General features: G+C 38.6%; 1 protein-coding gene across 1 annotated transcript in view; it reads right to left on the bottom strand.

Moving 5' to 3' along the window:
* Positions 1-21,618, bottom strand: part of LOC124718737 (DNA topoisomerase 2-binding protein 1-like) — a 95,451-nt gene extending 73,833 nt beyond the window's left edge. The window contains exons 1-2 of the mRNA XM_047244353.1: positions 21,561-21,618; positions 21,246-21,491 (exon numbers count right to left, since the gene is read on the bottom strand). Of these exons, the coding sequence (XP_047100309.1) occupies positions 21,246-21,491; positions 21,561-21,618 (304 nt within the window). The remainder of the gene's footprint in view (positions 1-21,245; positions 21,492-21,560) is intronic.
* Positions 21,619-22,344: the final 726 nt, after the last annotated feature.

Below are 22,344 nucleotides of genomic sequence, written 5' to 3'. Positions count from 1 at the left end.
ACGAATCTGTTCAACAACATCTTCAGAAGTTCTTGGTCTACCTGGTGATTTTGCTTTTAAAACACTACCGGTTTCCTTGAAAGATTTTAGCCAATGACGGGTAATTTTTTCTGAAGGTGGTTCACCACCATACTGATGGCTAAAATTATGTTTCACTGTTATAACTGACTCAGTTTTCACAAGCCAAATAACACACTGCACTTTCTGTTGCAGAGTATACATTGTTGCTGAGTTGCACTGCACTGCACTGCACTGCACGCAAGGAACTGAGGGAGCAGAGGAAAATAAACAGCACTGGTGCCATCTCAAGTTGAAGCAGACCTGCCAACCACATGGGAGCCAAACTTGGAAGTTGAGGAAACAAACACCACAAACTAGAACAGTGTATGTCACTTTGTACAGATTATAGGACACATTAAAACTAGAGAGTTCTTCTTCAAACACCCTGTATTACGAAAATGACATACTGCTACTTACAATATTGTTCCTGTTTCTTTAAGACACGGAGCTCTGCTCGTCACTATTGATGCCACCTCCTTTTACACTAACATCCCTAATGTCCATGGCTTTGCTGCTATTGAACACTACCTTTCCGAACAGCCAACTGATCCAAATCTACAATCACCTATCTGAGCACCACAACCAACTATACCATCACCCACAATTACTTCCCCTTTGAAGGCCTCAGCTACAAACAAATCCGGGGTACACCAATAGACACCGGCATAGCACCATCCTGTGCCAGCCTCTCATGGGCCATCTAGAGAAATTATTCGTATGTACCCAGAATCCCAAACCCCTACCTGGTTCAGATTCACTGACAGCATCTTTATGATATGGATCAAGCATGAAAACACCCTATCTACATTCCTCCAGAACCTGAGCACCTTCTCCCCCATTGACTTCACCTGGTCCTCCTCAATCCAGAAAGCCACCTTCCTCGCTGTTAACCTCCACCTCAAAGATGGCTGCATCAGTACTTCCATCCATATGAAACCTACCAACCACCAGCACAACCAATTCTACAGCTGTCACTCATTCCGTACGAATAAGTCCCTGCAATAAAGCCTAGCCAACTGTGGCGGTTGCGTCTGTAGTGGTGAGCAGTCCCTCTCGAATATAATGAGGGTCTCACTGAGACCTTCACAGATCAATATTACCCTCCCAACCCTGCACAGAAACAGATCTCCTGTGCCTTATCTCTTGAGTCACCCACCACCTCCCATAATCCCCATATCTGGCCATAGGGAAACATTCCCCTCATGACTCAGTACCACCTGGGACTGGAGCAATTGGATCACATTCCCTGCCAGAGTTTCAACTACCTGCCATCATGCCCTGAAATGAGGGATATCCTATTCACTATCCTTCCCAGCCCTCGCACGGTGGTATTCTGCCACCCACAAAATCTATACAATAGCATCATCCATCCCTACTCCACCTCTTACCTCATCGTTCATATCCCTGTGACAGACCTAGATACCTGTCTTATACATCCTCCCACCACCACTTACTCTGTTTCTGTCACAAGCACCATCTATCCCATCAAAGGCAGGGCTACCTGTGAAACAAGTCATGTGATCTACAAGCTAGGCTGCAACCACCGTACGGCATTCTATGTGGGCATGACAACCAACAAGCTGTCTGTCGTATGAGTGGCCACTGACAGACCGTGGCCGAGAAACAGCTGGATCGCCCAACTGATGGGAACACTAAACTGCACACCATCGGGATTCTTCCCAGCAACACCCACTTTTCTGAATTGCGCAGCTGGCAACTCTCCCTGCAATATATCCTATGTTCCCGTAACCCTCCTAGCCTTGACCTTCCTTAATCTTTGTCCTTCAACCTCCTATCCCCCTCTCTGTCCCCCCTCCAGCACTACACAGCCCTCTATTACACAAGCACACCCAGTCTTTTTACTTCTCTCCTTTTATGCTGTCCTCCCCCCCCCCCCCCCCTCTGTCCAATCTCCTGACTGCACTTAGCAGTCCTACCCTGTTTTCATCACGTCCCTGTAAGTTCTCACAAGCAGCACTTTACCACCACCCACCCCTACCCTCCTACCTCTCCCTCTTCCCACCCCAGCCTCCTCCTTACCCCCACAACCCAGATTGTTTCTCCCAACATCCACAGTTGCTCACAGTGCAGTCTCAGTGGGCAGATTCAATGGTTATGTGTGTACGAGTTGTGCTAGAACGTAGGAATGTGCTGCCTACCTTAGAAGGCCTTTTTAATGATGGATCTCCAAGACAATTTCAAATTATTTTACTTTAGCACTTTAGTTCACACAGTTTTAATATATCTCCAGGCAATGTGAATATATGTAATTAACTTATTCTTATAAAGATACCCCTTGGTTGATATCAAAACCAGGTCACAGGAATAAAATTTATGTAATCAGTTGGCTGTTTGTATCCTTCATTAAACCAAATACAGTTGTGTAACATCCATTTTGTCATTGGGAGATAGTGAGTGGAGCTATGGATGCTACAACATGGGAGTGCCAAGTGGAGAAACCTGAACATTCTGATGTATTCTTATTTTTGACTTCAACAGAGGTGTGGTAACAACAGAGGCAACTAGAAACATTTGCCAATGGACAGAGCATGGTAAGAAAATGGTTTTCTCATTTTAAAGATGGTGATTTTAACTTTAGTGACTCTCCATGTTCAGGAAGACCTTCAGGATACGAAGAAGGTCATTTACACACATTAATCCACCACTATTCATGCCAGTGTACTTGAGAACGGGGAAATATGATGAAATGTGATCATTCCACCACTATGTGACATTTGTATGAAATGGGAAGGTTCGAAAATTGTCTTCCTGGGTACTTTATGCTCAAAGCAAGAATCACAAAAATCAGCAAGTGGCCATATGTGCTCTTCGATTGCTCATCACCAATTGGACTGTGAACAATACCGACCATTCCTATCCTGTACCATTACTGATGATGAGAAATGGTGTCTTTATGCTTCCATAATGAAAAGAAAGGAAGGGATGAGATCAAACAAAGCAGCAACTCCCTGTAGAAGCACCTGCACTTACCCACAGAAGGCAATGTTATGCATCTGGTGAAACAGTGATGATGTCGAGTACCATGACTTTCTTCCCTGAGGTGTGGCTATCACTGCTGATATTTATCAACAACTGAGATGACTTGCACATGCAGTCCAAGAACGACAAGGAGCAAGAATGCACGAAGTGATGCTACTCCACAACAACACCCGCTCGCATTCTGCTAGACTGGTAAAAAACACTATACAGGAGTTGGGTTGGGAAGTCATTCCGCACCTGCCTTCTTCACATCATCTCGTGCCCTCAGATTTTCTCATTTCTGCTCTATGTCAAAAAATCTTCAAGGAACTTCCTTCCCAGGAGAAAATGCATTCTGAACATTCTTCACCTCACAACCACTATTACTGATGACTAAAGTCTCTGTCATGTGTATCTGTTATGTTTATAACACGTATGGGAAAATGCTACATTCAATGTCTTTTTAAAAACCTAGAAGGTAGTCCTCACCCAGAGGAGTTGAGATCATGTTGTCTGCAATAGCACTGAAAACTCTGTATACTGTGCCCTGTCGATAGGCATAGAAGACAAATGCTGATTGACAGATTGTGGTCACTGAGTGTTCAAAATCCCAAGATAACGCCGATAATCAAATAACCTACACTGCACATAAAATATAACAGTCAAGTTACCATCTATGTCACCCTGCCATCGAAGTGCTGATAGCATTTTAGGTTGAAGTCACATGCTGACTGGAGTATGTGATGTGGTGGTGGTGGTGGTGGTGGTGGAGCATCTTAAAAAACTGTGAAACTTACATGACACAAATCCTCACAGAGGCATACTTGGTATTAACAAAACAGTCCATCTCACTGTTAATTTTACACACAGTTAAGCCATATTACCACTTAGTTTACTAGATTCAATCACCATTAATTCTGACCTTTATCTCATTATCCAGCAATATGTATTTATAGATTTAACTAGTTATTTATACACTTGTTTCTATATAGAACCACGAGCCAATATTTCTGACAACTTGTGCCTTGTATCGATCACAGTCAGCGTTCAGTCATCAACACAAGACAATATTAGCATGCAAATCTGTGTCTAGTTCCCACCAGGTTAACATCTTATCACTACTACAAGTCAAAATCCACAGTTAATTTGTTTTGTAACACTATTTATTTACTCGTCTTCATGAATTTACATATACACATAAACTGTATTAGCCAATTTGCATTTGATAATTCCGTCATCTTCATTGTGTTTCACTTTGAGAACCACTCATAATTGATACTTTTCTTTCAAACTATGATTCGTGAGGGGCCCAATGTGTGTAAAGAGAAGGGCCATGAGACTGTTACAAAATGTTCTTGAAGTATATTATCATTGTGAATGTCTGCTACGTATAGTTGACAACATGTGTTGTGTAAACTATATCCAAAGATGCTATAAGAAGCTGACCATCGTGATGTGTTCTGGACGCAATAAATATGCAAACTCTTCAAGTTCATATCAGTAGTATGGTCTCTGTTAATGAACTATCAGGTTATGAATTCAATCCACAAGAAAGGAGGAGAGGCCTATATTTCACCGTTACTGAGGAAATTTGGACATCAGTTAGGTTAGTCAACTCACAGATGCAAGAAGTGACAACAATACGAAAAAATAATATGAAAAGCTTTTTATGCAAGATTAAAATACATCATTAGTAAAGCATGATAAGAAAAGTGTGTATACATCCCATCATATCTACTACAGTCCTCTAAAAGAAGCGAAAAAGGACCTAGTATTCACAGGTTATTAATAAATCTAAAATTCACCTTACACTCACTGTTACTACATTCTTCGAGTTTTGCTGTAAGGGGACATTTACTGATTGTAAACAGAGTTCAAAATTTCACTTTCTAATGAAACTGATCAATAGTGCATCTTTCATTACACGTATATAGTGCATGCTGATACAGTGAAGGAAAGGATTAACCGATGCCCTTCATAACTTTATCAAACAATACAATCCATAATATTAGTAATTTCATTATTCAAATAACTTCATTATTTTTCATATAGTGGATTTATTTTGAAATTTACTTATGAAATTTTATTCGCATTTGAAGTCTTAGACACTACAATTTTGTTACGTGAAAGAATCTCTTTGATGTGCATGGAATCCTTGTTATTAGTGAGCTGTGAGAGATTGTTTTTGTACGTGCTTGACTGGAAAATGTAAGATGTGAAACTTTATTTTGTATCATGCACATGCTACATTGTGCCTATATCTTTTTTATTTTAAGGATAATCATTTGAAAGTGTGGAACTAGTGTGGCAACTGTTGACACAAACAACTGCAACTTTTAGTACTAATGTTAAGAAATTGTGAAATTAAAGAACCTAATATTTTTGAGCATCCATCAGGAATTTTAAGTATCTCAAAACTTCTGTGCCAACAATAAGGAGAAAATGTATTAATCACAAAAAAAAAAAAAAAAAAAAAAAAAAAAAAAAAAAAACAAAAAAAAACAACAACACGATATGTTAAAATAATTGTTTTCAATTATCTTATTGGAAATGATATAAAATTTCTAAGGTATCATCTCTGTTCCTCAGTTGTTTCAGAAACTCATCCCAGTCAGTTTGTTATAAAGAAAATGTGGTTTAGAAAGACATTTTAAATTTCTGGAGTTTTACATATTGTTGGAGGTGTTGCGCATTAGAACCTTGGGATATTAACTTATCATTTCTTAACAACTGAAATAAATACAGATTAAATCCATTCTTTGGATAAGTGTCTAGACCAAGGCCAATGGCGTACTTACGTGTTTTGTGGAGCAATGTTCTCAGCACTCACCAAGAGGTATGATGGAAACAAAAGGGGATGTCTCTGCTGCTGGTTCTATGTTGTTTATGTGCAACCCAACTTCCAGAGAATGCAAACTAAATTTCGGAAACAGTTTATCCTGAATTGTCTTTTACATGGCGTGAACTGGTTTTGCTGATCCAGTTTCTTATTTCCAAATTACTGGCATTGGGAAATGTCACTCATCTTTTGATCATATGTCATAGTTACAGAGCAACCTGTCATACTGGAACTTTCAATTCACTGTAATTCACAGTTCACTGTCGAATATATGACAGTGAAGTAATAATTCCATTATGACAATTACTCCGTAACTATAAGACATGATCTAAGGATTGGCAACATTGCCTGAAACTGAAACTTTCAAGATAAAAACAGCAACTGACGGACAAAAAAATAAGCTTGTTGCAGGTGTGACAAATATGTCCAGTTCTGATTCTGAACATTGGTTTTCCAAATATTATTTATTTTACACAGACGGCCTAAGACAAACAGCTTGTGCAGTTAAAACTCTAGTCAGCAGCTTCAGTATAGGTAAACAATTTAACTGGTGTATTTGTGATGTTTCTCATAGAGGCGGAATATGAATATCTAACACACGTGAGTGAAATCATATGGAGGAGGGAGTTATTTAAGAAGTGACATATGTGAATCATATCTATCAAATTTATTCCATCCAAAGCTGGTCTTTTGCACCACCCAAGATCGCTCACTTTGTGAAAGAAATAGTCTAGTGAAAACTGATGGAATGGTACTGCACTCCAGCATTTTAATGAATACTAATGGCAAGAGGAAAGAGACATTCCATAAACTGTGTATTATTACCAACCACAGTATTTATTTGTGAGCCACTGCACTAGAGAAGAAATGGCAATAGCCATTTATAAATTAGCAAGCGGTGCAGAATACAGAGTAACTGTCAATCAGTTAGGTGTGCATAAAAGCTCTGTGCACAAATACCTGTATTCTTTTGTTAATGCAGTGAACACTGTATTTCTGATGAAATTTATAAAAATACCAGACACTGAGGAAGAAGAGAAAATTAGCAACAAGTTCTCTATCATATTGGATTCTCACAGATCGTAGAAACAATACACGGCACACACATTGCTGCGTTAACTCTGCAGGAGGAATATGCAGAATTCAACAGAAAATGCTGGACATCCATTGTAACTCAGGCAGTTGCTGACTGCCATTATTGGTACATATATATTTTGTCAGATACACAAAGCGATACTAAAATTAGCTAAAAGAAAGATTTTCTTTGGACAGTTCTAGAAACATTAAAATCTGCCATATCAGATACACAAACGAGACATCAGTATTGACTAATTCAGAACTATATAAAATGGCAAGCAGGCTGATGCCAAATTTAAGATATAGTTCTGTCTAGTTGATACAGCCATAAGTGAGATTTCCATAGTGTCTAAATTTCAGATCCACAGTTTTACTCCCTTGTGAATGGCTATAATATTTGTCCAGTAAAGTGACAAGATTTACTTACACTGATATGCCAAAACATTACGACCACTGTCCACCGTAACATACCACCTGGCAGTGTTGCGGTAACGAAAATACGTAAGTTGGGCAGACACGGACAGGAGAGCACCCTAGTGAAGACATGTGCTGCAAATGGGGAAATCCATTGAGATAAGCAACCTTGATAAGCAACCTTGACAAAGGGCAGGTTATTATAACACAAAGTTAGTGAATGAATGTCTCAGATATGATGAAGCTGGTAAAATGTTCGTGTGCTATTGTTGTGAGCATCTACAGGAAGAGGCAGAAGGACAGTAAGACTACCAATAGGTGCTAAATGGTTGGAGCTCTTGATTCTTCACAAAATGTGGGATTTGGAGACTTGTCTGCTCTGTAAAGTAAGATAGATGGTGATCTACGGCATCTCTGCCAAAAGAGCAGAATACTGGTGCACACACAAGTGTTTTGGAGTACACCATTCATCTCACTGTTGAACATGGGGCTCTACTTCACATGTTGACCCAATGACATTGTCAATTACGACAGGTCCATCTGGATTTGACCGTTGATCAATGGAAACAGGTTGGTTCTTTGGATGACTCATTTTTGTTACACTAGGTCAATGATTGTCTCTACAAACCCAGTCATCAAGGTGAATGGCAGCTTGAAACGTGCAGTGTGCCATGGATGCAGGCTGATGGAAGCAATATTATTATGCTATGGGAGACATTATTGTACACTTGCATGGGGCCTGTGGTAGTAATTGAAGACACACTGACAGTTGTGAACCACCTGCATCCCTTCATGCTTGATGTCTTCCCAATGGTGATGTCTTTCAGCAATAAAACTGTGCTTATCTCAGATCCAGAAACCCTTTTTCCCAGTGGTTTGAGGAGCATTATAGTGAACTCACATTGATGCCTCAGTGACCAAATTCACCCAATGTAAAACCCACCTGGTCACTATCGAGTGCCGTCACCGTGTACGCAAATCAGTGGCCCATTATTTACGTAAATTACATGACCGGTACTCAGACATCTAATGAGGCATACCTCCACAAATCTACCAACGAAGTCTCGGGTCCCTGATGTGCAGAACCATTGACGTGTTTTGTTCCAAAGATGGACAAACAAGCTATTAAGCAGCTGACCATAATGTTTTGGCTCATCAGTGTATAACACATCGTCAAAAATATACATAAATATTAACTCGTGAATTATCTTACATCAAATGTAGAAACAATTCCACATAAGCAAGAAACTGTTATTAGATATTCTTCAGGGTAGGCTAATTGTGAAAAATGTAGCTGCTCAAAGCACATCTTGAGACTTTATTTTAAAAAATATCTGCATATAAGTGTCATTATCATACAAGGAAATGAATTTCTAGTGACATCTCTCTCTCTCTCTCTCTCTCTCTCTCTCTCTCTCTCTCTCTCTCTCTCTCTCTCTGTGTGTGTGTGTGTGTGTGTGTGTGTGTGTGTGTGTGTGTGTGTGTGTGTGCGCGCGCGCTGCGCGCGCGCGTGCGCGCGCGCGCATGCCAATGTTATGCATATTCCAATTGGAAGTAACGTAATAAAAATGTGCTACAATAATTAGTCAATATATGCCAAATAGCTCTGTTTCAAATGTAAGCACATAATTTCAATTACATTGAAAGTTATTGCTGAGTTAAGGTACTTAAAAGACTGAATCTAGAACACTGTAGTAACCCCTACTAACAAATTTCTTTGGCACCAGGCACAATCAATGGCACTGTCATGCCAAAGTTCCCACTTGTAAATGGAGCTTGACTCCTAACACCTATTTTGGCTGATAAAACTTTGGGGAGTAATGTTTCAGTTGAAGAAGGAAGTTTCAGTGTTTACCTGAGCTGCACTAGAATGGCTGTGGAAAATGTTTTGGCTGTCAAAGTTTGCTGGATGTGTCTTCCTTAACTTATACACACGAACTATGGATTTGTGCATCAGCTTGTTTCTGCCTGTTGTGTTCTCCACAATGCCATTACAACACAAATACAGTTTTGAAAGAACTGGCTCAATAATGTGGGCCCAGTGAAACTACTTGCTGAAGTGATAAGAGAACATAGTGTTCTTACAACTTTTCATTAAGAAGACTTTGATTAAGGTTTTAGCTTATCATAAAGCACTTACTTACTAGAGCATTGGGTAATAAACCTTATGTAGTACTGCTTAAAATTCAACTGCCGTTAGTTAGACAACACCCAATATGAAGCTCTAACATACAGAGTGTCAGAAACAATCTGAAAAATTTATAAGGATATGGCGTGCTGAGAAATGACTGTTAGAAAAATGACATGTTGCACCATTTCAGACTTAATTAGCATTGAAGTTAGCCAATCAGGCCGTTCGGTGCACATATACAAGTGTCCCATTAGATACAATTAGTGTCAGTTGTTCTCATAGTACAGACAATAGCACACGAGACTGCTCAGCCTTTGGCTTAGGTTCGAATCTTACTATCGTCCCATGACCAATTTTTGTATCTCTGAAACAAAATACACATTTGGCCACACTCTCCTTAGGGAGGGTCACCTGACTTGTTCACACAACAGCCTGATTGACTTCAATGCTAATTAGCTCAGACGTGGTGCAATGTATTGGAATTTTTTTTTTTCTCAACAATTACTTCTCAGCACAACATATCCTGCAACACTCATACAATGTCTTCAGACTGTATCTGGCCATCACATATTTTGTACACTCTTTGAGTAATATAGTATAACGATCTGTAAATCTGATCAAATTTGGGGCAGTTACCAAATAAAAGAGAAGTTTTTTCAGTAAGTACTTTATTTATTATCATGTTTCATATTACAACATGATTACGTGGCCAATATTTCTGATTGGGAACTGGTGTTGATAGGGACCTGCACACTGCCAGGGAATGAGATGAAGCCAGAGTAGGGAATGTTGGTGCAAAAAAGCCAGGTTGGGGAAAGAACTGTGAGGAGCATAGGTAAGGCATGAAATTGGGTCGGTTGTTCCTTCCACAGAGACTGAAGGGCACATAAGGAAATAGTCACCAGCCGTTCTGTCTCTTCTGCATGCCTTGCCTGTATATTCTCTAGCAGTTGCTACTCCCACTGCCTGTCTGTTTCAAATTCTTCTGATATTCTGTAACACAGTTGACAGAAATTAGCACTGTACTGATGTCACACTTATAACCGGTAATGAGACTCTTTATAAAAAGACTCAGATGTCATTACAGATTTCTCCAGTGAGCCGATGAAACACTGCTATAATGTTATGCATACTACGTAATTTTAATATACATAATTATTCCAAATTGGTACTGCCTTTTACCTGTATGATTTCATAACTAATGCATTACTAATTTCCATCAGTAGGACTGAAATTAACGAGATTCCCAAGATCTTACCAATTTCACAATAACTGGGTAACAAAAGCACCAGAACACACTGTATCTAGTATAACAAAAGCTCTATTGCAACAGCTAGCAACACTTTTTTGTGTTGAGAAAGGTACTTTTATTTCCATTTATTTTTGTAACCTGCTATCTGATACCAATTTATGAAAATCATTTTTAAATCATTATGGCAACAACCCTCACTCCTTTCACAGAGCAACTGAATGCTTAGACTTGTTTTTTTATACACTAAAAATGAGGACACTCGCTAAACTGTCATTTAAATTAGGTTGCTGTAACAAATTCATCTTTCTGCTAAAAAGGTGCCTTATCCTCAAACTTAAGCTACAGTGGTATATGAGATCTACTGCTTTCATAGACAGAACCTGCAATAAGTGAGAAACATTCTGCAATACATTCACCGATCAGTTCAAATTGTGTGAGTACCCAATGATAAACTTCCACTGCAACTGTATGAAACCGTAAAAATGTGCACAGTAATTCTGGCACTAAACGAAAATGGACTTTTCACTCCTTTTGTAAGCCATTTGTACTACAAAACAGAACTTATTTATGTTTTTTATTTATTTGTCCACAAAATCATGTTCGTGATATGGAATACAAGCTATAGCAATACATAGCTAAAAGAGCATAAACTTATTAGTCACAAAGATTCCTAGATACATATGTAAGGTAAACGACAGAATACACATAGATTTGCATTACAATAGTTCCTATGCAGCAATTTCTACTTTAAAATACTTTTGTAATCAGCATAGTAATTGCTATTGAACAAACAGCACATTCATGGTTAATATGTTTTGGACAAAATTAAAGTTACACAGGACATAAGCTGGTCTACATAAAGTCACCTACAGAATGAAAACGGCACTGGAGCATTATACTGGAATGCTGGATCATTATATCTATAACATTCTCCCTGAATATTTACCGCTTTTGACTGAGCAAGATAATTTATTATGAAGTATGCTACCTATGTGTGTGTCACACTCGGGATTACAGAAACGTCCAATTCTGCCCGTCTGCTTTGACCCATGACGTCATCAATGTGGCAGAAATGACCATTCATTCACAATGTCTCCAATATGGCACCTATTACATCACTACATAAATATGGCAACAAACATGAAAATACATGTAAATACAACATCCCTCCAGAAATATAATCAAACTAACAGGACAAGCACAGGAAATTGGGGGTTTTAGGGTGGGGACAAGCTAAATATAAACACAAAGATGTACACCTTGACCCCAAACCACACAACATGATGAAAAACACCACAAACTCCCCATATTCGGCTACACCCACAAAATCCACAGGAATCTGTCACTTCCCTTCACCTATATAGCTCAACCATAAGTGCCAATACCACAAAAAAATCTACAACTACAAAAATTGGAAATGCACACTTCCCTTGACCTATATAACTCAACCAGAACTATCGATTCCACAAAACCAACACCTAAAACAACAAAAATTGGAACCTGACACTTCCCTTAATCTACATACGTCAACCACTGCTGGCGATACCAAAACACACACACTTATTGCGACAAAAATTGGAACCAAACATTTTCCTTTACCTAGACAGGTTAACCACAGCTGACGATACTACAAAAAAACACCTACAACTGCAACAAATAAAACCAAACCCACAACACCTTAAAACCACCACAAAACATCACAACTCGTGAACAATAACAAAAAAAAGACTACTTACCACCAACAAATTCCAGCACCACACACACACACACACACACACACACACACACACACACACACACACACACACACAAATAAAAAACTCCCAAACTATCCACAACCTACTAACCCCCCCCCCCCCCCCCCAAATGGGAAAAAAACTGCCAACAAATAAAAACTACAAAATAAACGAAACTATCACACATTACAACTAAAAACAGCTGCAGCAAAAAAGATCCTCTACACCATAGTCATCATCCCCTCCCCCAACCCACCCACCCACCCAGATCCACAAACATTCCATACCCCCCCCCCCCCCCCCCCCATACCAAACCCCCTCAGCTAACCATCCTTGGCCCGTACATCTTACTCGCTGCCCTAAAAAAAAATTACAATAATCCCCAGGTTAGAGGAATGCCTCTTCCCCTCCCTTCCTATGACTGATTTAACTGCCCCCCAAAACTCCTCTATTGTACTAATACATGCCCCAGTTTCTCAATTTTTAAACTCTAAACTATGGTTTACAACTAAATGATCATAACCCCTCTTTACCAAAACCCTGTATGATGAAAAACCATCTCACTTACAGTATACCCCTCCTCTATATACTTTTCAATTAACCCCACCAATTCCCTCTTAGTATGCCCCTCCAAAAAACCCTGAAAACAGAATTCCCCTGAAATAACAGCCACAACACCCATAAGCCAACCGGAGACGTAACCCTCCCATCCTTCCTCTTTTCAAACTGTGATTCGTCCATGTCAACCACACCCCCTCCCCGCCCCACCCCACCCAACTTACCCCTACACTTCACGTACTCCGAACAACTTCCCTACAAAAAGAAAACCAATCTAACACCATCCTCTCATCCACCCCAGTCTCATGTGCACAAAAACTGATAGAGGACCTATAACAAAAATAGTAAGTCATAAAGACATCACACACCACAAAACCCTTATGTCATGGGTTAAAGCAGACGGGTGGGATCGGATGCCTCCATTGCCCCTCACAGTGTCATGGCATTTACTTAGGCTCTGATTTGTTAGATGAAGGTTGCCATAATTACGGGTGTGATCATCATGCACAGCACTGTTTAAAAGAGAGGGAAATTCTTATTCATAAATGAAACAGTCTCTACAATGTATATGTGTGAGTCAAGTAATATACCCAGTCTTTAAAGACTGGCTTCGTAGATGTGGTGATACTCTAATTATGATCTTGACAATTCATTTTTGCGTAACAAGTATTTTCTTATGTTTCGACCTCCAGAAATGAATGCCATATGGGAGGACTGAGTTAACTAGCACAAAGTACATAGTTTTAATACTAATCAAGTCACCCTTTCGAGGATAACTCTGAAGTTGTAGCATATGCTACTCATTTTACACAGTGGTTTATCTTTATGGATATTCTATTGGAGTGTGTTGTCTATCCAGAGCCCCGGGAATTTAGCCTTTTTAACTTGTACAATAACTTTTGTGTTTCTGAGTAATGATTGTATATGTATTGCATGGATCTTTAATGGACAGAAGATCACCTGAGATGTTTTTTCCATTTTAAGTAAGATGTCATTATCATATGGCCAGTATAGGAGCTTTCCACAGAGCTGTTAACTATGTTGGCTCTGGTCTCTATGTGAAGGTAATAGCTTCATAGATTTAAGGCCCATGATCAAGTTAAATGTTTACCTCAAGTCAGTTTCATGTTCCATGGGCGCTTTTTACTATAAATCTTAATGACTTGACTATCTCCAGAACAATTCCCACCATTCACAGAGTATATCTGTTTAACAATCAGATACTGAATGCAAGAACAAAACCAATTATTTTTGTTGATCCTTTTGGCCTCTAACTGGTTTGTACTTACATTGTGGGCAAGGGTGGCTAAAGTACTAGCATAATCCACTCTGCAAGTAAGAGTTCTTCACAGTCAATAAAAAGTACAAAGATGGCAAACAACATCCATACATATTTGTGGTTAGTATCAACCAGTAGATAAGTGTCGTTCACCTTTGATGTTACAATCTCTGATTCTGCTCTCTTTTTCTTTGTGTCTGTGTGCCCTTACAAGTTGTTCAACTGTATTGTGCTTCCCATTTTCATTAAAGCTTTTGATAATGAAGCACTTGTTGGTGATTTCCATCCTCTGCCATATCATGGTTAGTTCTGGAATTACCACACACTGTATTTCCCATAATAGATACAAGGGCTTATTACAAAATGCAACAATTACCAAACCTGTATCACAAGTAAACATAATATGGACACTGTGTAAACACAATAAGTTAGTGGAGCTATCATGGTAGATATAGGATGAAACCATGAAGACAGTTCAGCAATCACAAAAATGAATTTCAATACTCCAAACTACATAAATTTTAAATATAAGCAGCACTCACTTGTTGCAGGTCTGGTTGTTATGACAGCATATTGTAAAAGCAATTTTCTCACACACTGGCAGTTTGAACTGTTACTACAGATTCTATACAATAAAGCAATCTACAGTGTAGCATTTTACTTAACATGATAAAATACCACATTAACTAAAAATGCTGTCTCGTTACAAGAGCCAAACGCTTGCCTTCTTTGTGTGGCGTGGAATCAACACCACAATGTATTATTAAAGATGACAGTCTCCGGTAAAAGAGAATAGCCATCTTATCACAAACAAAATCCGAACATCCAAATCTGCTAATACCACTAATACCACTGTGCTTGTTGGTGTCTTGGAAATCACTCTTAACAGTGTTACCTGAAATACAACATAATGAGTTACATCCAATTTAAACATACATGTTACTTTTATCTAAAAGCAGACACCTACCTTAACTGACCAGATGTTCGTGTGTAACTACTTCCAGCCACACCTTTCATTAACTGTGTGAAAATATCACCATCCCGAAATCTCTCGTCATCTAGCAATGTTAGTATATGCTTCTCTTCTGTTTAATAAAGCTTAGGAATAACCTCTTCATCTATGGAATACTACTACTACTTCTTTGCTGCACAACAGTTGCTTTTAATTTTATTTTATTTTGATCCAACATCAACTGATTACAAAAAAAGGCTGTGTTTTGTTCCAGTCTTCTGGGTAAGTCAGAGCCTTACTTAATAGAGTTACATATTATTGGCTGGCACTTTTATCTACACAACTTTTTCTAAATTTAGTTGAGAGAACAGAGTTACATATATGGACTACACATTAAAAAAAATTGTCATTGCCATACTTAGATTAAGGAATCTACAGTTTGTGATACAGTATTCATATCTGACATTCAAATATTTACAGGTTGTGACACAGTGTAAGACCTGAGATTACATATATTTTTAGATAGATTGTCTTCCATCATATGAGTGTACTAAATCTAGAAACTCATCTACTGAATAGACAGGACTGTTTAGGAGCCATAATTTTAATTTCATTTTTAGTTTTGTAATGGGCAATTTGGAGACATTAGAATAGAAGCAATTCAGTAGTTTTATGCCTGCATAGTGAAGGCTTTTCTCATAAAGTGTTGTTCTATGAGAGATGATGTGGGGTCTCTCTCTACCTCTAGTTCTGTGATCGTGTATTTCTTTATTAAGTGTTTTGTTACTGTTTACTGCCATAATGATAATCTTCAGCACATACAGGTTATGAACAGTTAGTGTTTTAAATTCCTTAAACAAATTTCTGCAGGACTCCCTGGCACATTTATTTCCCATAATTCTAAGTGCCTTCTTTTGCAAGATAAGTACACTTTTCATATTACCTTTACTGCTGGATCCCCATACCTCTATCCCATAGCTTAGATAGGATTCAAATAGTGCAAAATATATTTGCCTCAGAGTGGTGATGTTACAAAAAGGTGTCAGTTTTCTTAGGACATATGTAGTAGTACATAGCTTTTTGCAAATATCATTCAGATGATCAGACCAATTTAACTCTGCATCAAGTGCCAGGCCATGAAATTTGGTCAAGTATTGTTTTTTAATGTATTTGTCACCCATTAAAATCTGGTTTTCACGGGTTTTTTGCCCCCCAAGATCAAATTCAATATAGACAGATTTATTTGTGTTTAATTTTAGTTTGTCTTCATTAAAATACTGCAGAATTAAGCCTGCTGCAGTATTGGATTCCACTTCGAGCTGCGAGTAGCTTGGATTGCAGCATATTAATGTGGTATCATCTGCATATAAGATAGCTGTTGCATGGTTTGCTATGGACTGAATATCATTAACATAAATAATAAAAAGAAGTGGTCCTAATATTGACCCCTGTGGAATACCAAAATTTATGTCAGTGGTGTTTGATTTGTATGCTCCCTCTGAAGTGCTAATAGACACAAACTGCTTCCTTTTTGTCAAGTAGGACCTCATCAGATTATGGGCTGTGCCTCGAATGCCATAGTTCCACAGTTTATCCAGCAATACGGTCGTATCAACACAGTCAAATGCTTTTTGTAAGTCCAGGAAGATGCGACATACATGTTCTTTATTATCTATTGCTTGAGTGACACCTTCGATTAAGTTGGATGCTACTGTAATGGTGGATGATGCCTTGACAAACCCATGCTGCCCCTTAGAAATCACTTTTTTCGCATACCGGGAAGTTCCAGATTCTTGTGTGTATTACTTTCCCAAAGATTTTGGATATTAGTGGAAGAACAGAAATGGGTCGAAAGTTTTCTACTAGATTCCTGTTTCCTTTTTTAAAAATAGGCACAACTCGAGCAATTTTCAACTCATCTGGAAAAAGACCATCTTCCATATGAGAGTTGATAACTGTTGATAAAGGTGATGCAATTTTATGTATACATTTCTTAAGAATGTCCAGACTAAGACCATCATATCCTGCTGCATGGGAATTCTTTAAGATACTCACTATTTTAATTATTTCTTCTTTACTTGTTGGCATCAAAAATATACTTCCTGACACTGGTGTTCCTCTGAATTTGTATTTATGATTTTTAAGCTGATTGTTTATGCTGGAGCCAACAGAAGCAAAGTAATTGTTAAATAAATCTGCTATATCTTACTGTGATCAGTTTCTATTGTGCCGTTTATCAGCAAGTGATTTTCAGTTGTATGTCTCCCAGATTTACCTATTTCTCTATTTACTAGTGACCATGATGTTTTGGAGATATTAGTTGAGCTCTGAATGACACTTTCAAAATGTTTCTGTTTTTATGAAATTCGGAGGTCTACATAGTATTTCTGATACTTTTTGAACTCTTCTTTTCATTTTTTATTCTCAAGTCATTTAACATAGCATACTCATACCATCTTAGTTTTTCTCTAGCCTCAGTGACTGAACTTGATGTCCAGTTTCGGGTTACAGCGTGTGAGTGAATTCTCTTTTTTATTAATGGGCAGGCTTTTTTAAGAATGTAGAATAGTTCACTTGAGAACTTGCCATAACTGTGAAGTGTCGTTAGAACACTGTTCCAATCCATATTCCTTAGCATATTATTCAAATGAGTTATATTTTGGACTGTAAGCAACTGTGTGTAGGAACCTTTTTTATGTGCACACTTAGTTCTACTGCATGGTGGTCTGACAAAGCACTTATAACAACAGAAAATATAAGATCGTAAAGACGAATACCAGTGATTATGTTATCTATTGCAGACTGGCATTTTTCAGTCTCCCTTGTTGCAGTGTTTATCAGGTATCTAACATTATATGCAAGCACAGCATTCTTGAACAGTCTAGTAACTTATCTGCTAATACATTAATGTTGAAACCTCTTATAATTACTAACTTGTTCAGGTGTGATATAAAAACATTCTCTATCATGTCACAAAACTTTGTTAAGAAAACTTTCTAAGTTTCCACCTGGCGGTCTATATAAACATGTAACATAAATTTCATCATTTGGTACCTTTATATGTGCTGCACATAATTCAATCGTTCCTTCTAATGAATATTTACTTACATTTACAAAATTGCTTTTTACATACGTTGACACACCCCCACCTCTGATAGTAGATCTGCAAAACTTATTAGCTAGTACCATGTTTAGAGGTTTAAAAAGTTCTAATTTGGCATCAGATAGCCAGTGTTCACTAATACCAAGCACATCAAGAATAGTTTCATTTACAAACACGTCTAATTGTTCGTATTTCTTGCTCAAGCCCTGTACATTCTGGTGGATTATTTTAAAGTTATAAATACCTTGTAGATTTCTCTGTTTTACCAACTTAGATAAGGTCATATCTCTGTTTCTCTTGTGGGCTTCCTCCTTGTTCTGGTTTCCACTGAAAACATTTAGATGGGATGGAGGCACTGGCTTCCGTCTGCTGTCTGAAGTTTTTTAGTTGACAGTACTGGTTCTGCTAATGTTTGAGTTGATTCTTCTGCTTTTGTGTATGGTTCTGCTGTTGCTAATGATGATTCTGTTGCTTTTGATGTTGATTTTCCTGCTGGTATTAGGGCTGGCTCTGCAGTTGAGCTGTTACTGCATTTGTTGTTGTTAGTGCTAACTGTTCTTGATGTTTTTACTAGTTTTGGTGGATTTGGTCCTGCTACCATTGTTTCTGTTGCCGCTTCTGGTACCAGAGGTGGCTCTGCTGTTGATGTAGCTGCTGTTGCTGCTTTTGTTGTTGTTATTGTGATTGTTTCTGATGATTTTAGCACTTTTTGGAAATACTTATGCTGGTGCTTGCTTTAAAACTGATGGAGGTAGGGTGCTCATCACAGTTTGCCCTTCTTCACACAGGGTTTCTGGCTCTGTTTCTTTGGTGTCTTTAATGGAAGGAGTATTTGCTGAGAATTTATGCTTGGACGAATGGACTGTTGGAACGTCCACCAGATGGGTAAACCAGAACATATGATACCACCAGTCAACTTTGACAAATTATGTCATACAAAGCCCCAGGATGAAACAAAAATTATTTCAAAATCGTTGCCAATAAGCTTAAACTTTTCCGTGGCGAAAACAAATTCGTCAAGTACAGATCCGGGCAAATTCTTAATAAGAAATGTTCAAGCTAACGGGAGTACTGTGGGAAAATGGGGGCTTTGAGTGGGTGAAACTGAAGTCTAATACAACAACTGCAGATTCACATAACAAACATTAACTTCAAAGAAAGAAAAAACTTAAAAGCTAAAAAATTGTGACTGGTATCGAAAACACCAGTTGAACTTTATGCATCAACAAAGATAATGACCACCACAAAAACATTAAAACCAAGATCAATACACATACCGGGAAACCACGAAAACTAATCAAAGGCGACATCGATAACATCAGGTGAGCTATAAAGTTCAACCTGATCTATACAAATTCCTAAACAAGACCGTACTAAATGAAGTCAAACGACTCGACAGAAAAATCGCGAAACCAACGAAAGGCGGTATCGACATCAGTCAACCTGTCCACAGTGCCACGAAACCAAAACAATCTCATACTACTAAGATCCAAAACTTAGCCCTACGAAAGTAGGTAAACTCCACGATACCTACCATCCACATTGTAAAATAATAACCAACAACAACACAAACAAACAATTCACAAAATGTTGCGAGAACACAAATTTCGACATACAAGAAACGTACAATCACAAGAACTACACATGCTGCAATAAAATAAACCATTAAAACATACTTACCATGTAAACTCGAGCGATTCGTATGTCTCACAACATTGCGATAGCAAAAACATTACGTCATCCGCCCATTCCCGAACAGCAAAACTAGACTTAACGAACCAGCAACAATACCGGATACAATGGCATATGTTATCCCAACTTCAACGCCGGATCTAGTCCCTTCTCCGTAGTAGTCTCAGGGCTTCTCCACAAACGTAAGCGCGTGACGTGCTCGGTTTCGTAATTAAAACGAGTAACTGTAAGAATTTAATCAGGATCAACATGTCATCCCTCACTGCAACATGCAGGTACCACCTCGTCAACTTTGCTGTCATATCCACAATTAACAAGAAAACGCACCTCACTAACAATTCCATACCCAGAAATGAACCTATTGCCTATAACTGCCAAAATCATAACTACTCACTAAACAGAGCTTAAGGTGTCCAACAACATTAATACTACTAACGAATAATTTAGAAAGATAAACATCCCACATTTGTGCGCGCCACAGCGTACTCCAACACGTCTTGTCCAAACATGATACATTTCAAATACGCCGCGCCACTATGACGTCACAAACGCAGACGACTGGTATCGAGCGCCCACCAAATTAGCGGACATAGTACACGACACAAAATCTGACAGACCAAACACGCTTAAGAAACGGATTTTCGTTTACATGGGAGCAGAAATAGATTTTTGGCGCGGAAAACCAAATGTTAGAACCGCATTTCTAGAAGCGATATTGGAGTGTTTACATGTGCAACAACAAGCGAAATTCGGAAGTCCGTTTACGAAATGCAGTTTTGGGAGCCCCTTGAAAACGTAGTGAATTAGAAAAGTGGACAAACGACGTGTTTCGCAGCAAGATACGAAGAAGTAACGTTACATCTTCACACCAATACAGAACAACCATAGAAATCTTAACACATTCGGATGACACAATCAAATATTTTTGACAACAAAGACTATAAATGTAATTTATGCTCATTACATTCGCAGAAATTTAGACTGTGCTATCAGGTCATAACACAACCACCTCGTAATTCGTGACATGGGATAAAACAGTCAAATATTTGTGACAACAGCGAAGCCGATAATAGTTTCAATTCCGGCGCTAATAATTCATTGCCTCTTTCCGCGTCTCTAGTGCGCTCGTAACTTTATTAAGAGGAAGAGACAAGAAAACCAGACAATACTTACGCCTCTCTAATTCTGTTTCGTTCATAGTAGGCACTTTATTTTTTACAAGCTTCGTTTGACACAAGCAGAAGCAGCGTAATTCTTCTGGGCAAAGATGCTCTCTGTTGACATCAGCCAAAGATCTTAAACCAAAGATTTTATAATCTATGGAGTTGCCATTATGCCGTAAATATGAAGGCAGCGACTTGTGCAATTCACCATGTGTTGGAGAACAAAAAACAGTTAGTAGCGTGTGTGTGTGTATTGCTGTGTTATTTATTGATATAATAGGCAAATTCTAATAAAGTTTGTCTACCGAACGTGCAAGCCCCTAACGATATATAACAAACTTGCGACTCGATGTTGACCGCACAACTCTTGTGGCGCGACTCATGGTAAATATTTAGTGCAAGGGAACGTAGTTTATCGTTTTCCGTTGTGATTAGCAATGACTGAAAGCGTTGCAGTTTCGAGTGTCGATAGTCTCACATGGCGAAATCTAATTCCTCATTTATGTAGTGTGGAAAGTTGTTTGAAATTTGGTTGGGACTTCGGAAAGCTTCCAAATGAGGATAGCGGGAATTGTGGAGAATGTCATGGACTAAGTTCCACGGAAATCAACAAGAAAAGTGCGACTGCTGATTTTGCTTTGCAGTTGCACTGCGCCCAAAGTCACAAGAGAACATTTTTAAGACAGAACACATGATTTTGACAGTTCTAAGTTATCCATAAGAGGGGCATCATTTTAGTTTCCTGTTTGATAAGAGACTATACGTTACAAGCAACAGCTTCTTAAACGCAGTTATCCACGAGCACCGGTGTGCAACTACTGCGGTTTCTGCCGAGAAATCTATTACGTCATATTCACGAACGAGAATATTTCAATCGGAGGAGAAAACACGGATGTCGAAGTAGACGAATAGCGTATAGCTACCAGGTAATACGAGAAAGGACGACCGGTGAAAAGTGAAGCAGATCAAGTGCTTTATAGTTCGAGTTTATTCAAAGCGGAAGAAAACTTTTAGTCTCTCTGATAAAGCACTTTGTATTACCAGGTACGAAAGCGACAACAGATGTCTTTAAGCCATACAATATCATAAAGAAAGAAGGATTTCGGGGT

This window comes from Schistocerca piceifrons, chromosome 10 (genome assembly GCF_021461385.2).
Source record: "Schistocerca piceifrons isolate TAMUIC-IGC-003096 chromosome 10, iqSchPice1.1, whole genome shotgun sequence".
NCBI classification, from domain to species: Eukaryota; Metazoa; Arthropoda; class Insecta; order Orthoptera; family Acrididae; genus Schistocerca; species Schistocerca piceifrons.
This window is presented reverse-complemented; position numbering and strand designations above follow the sequence as displayed.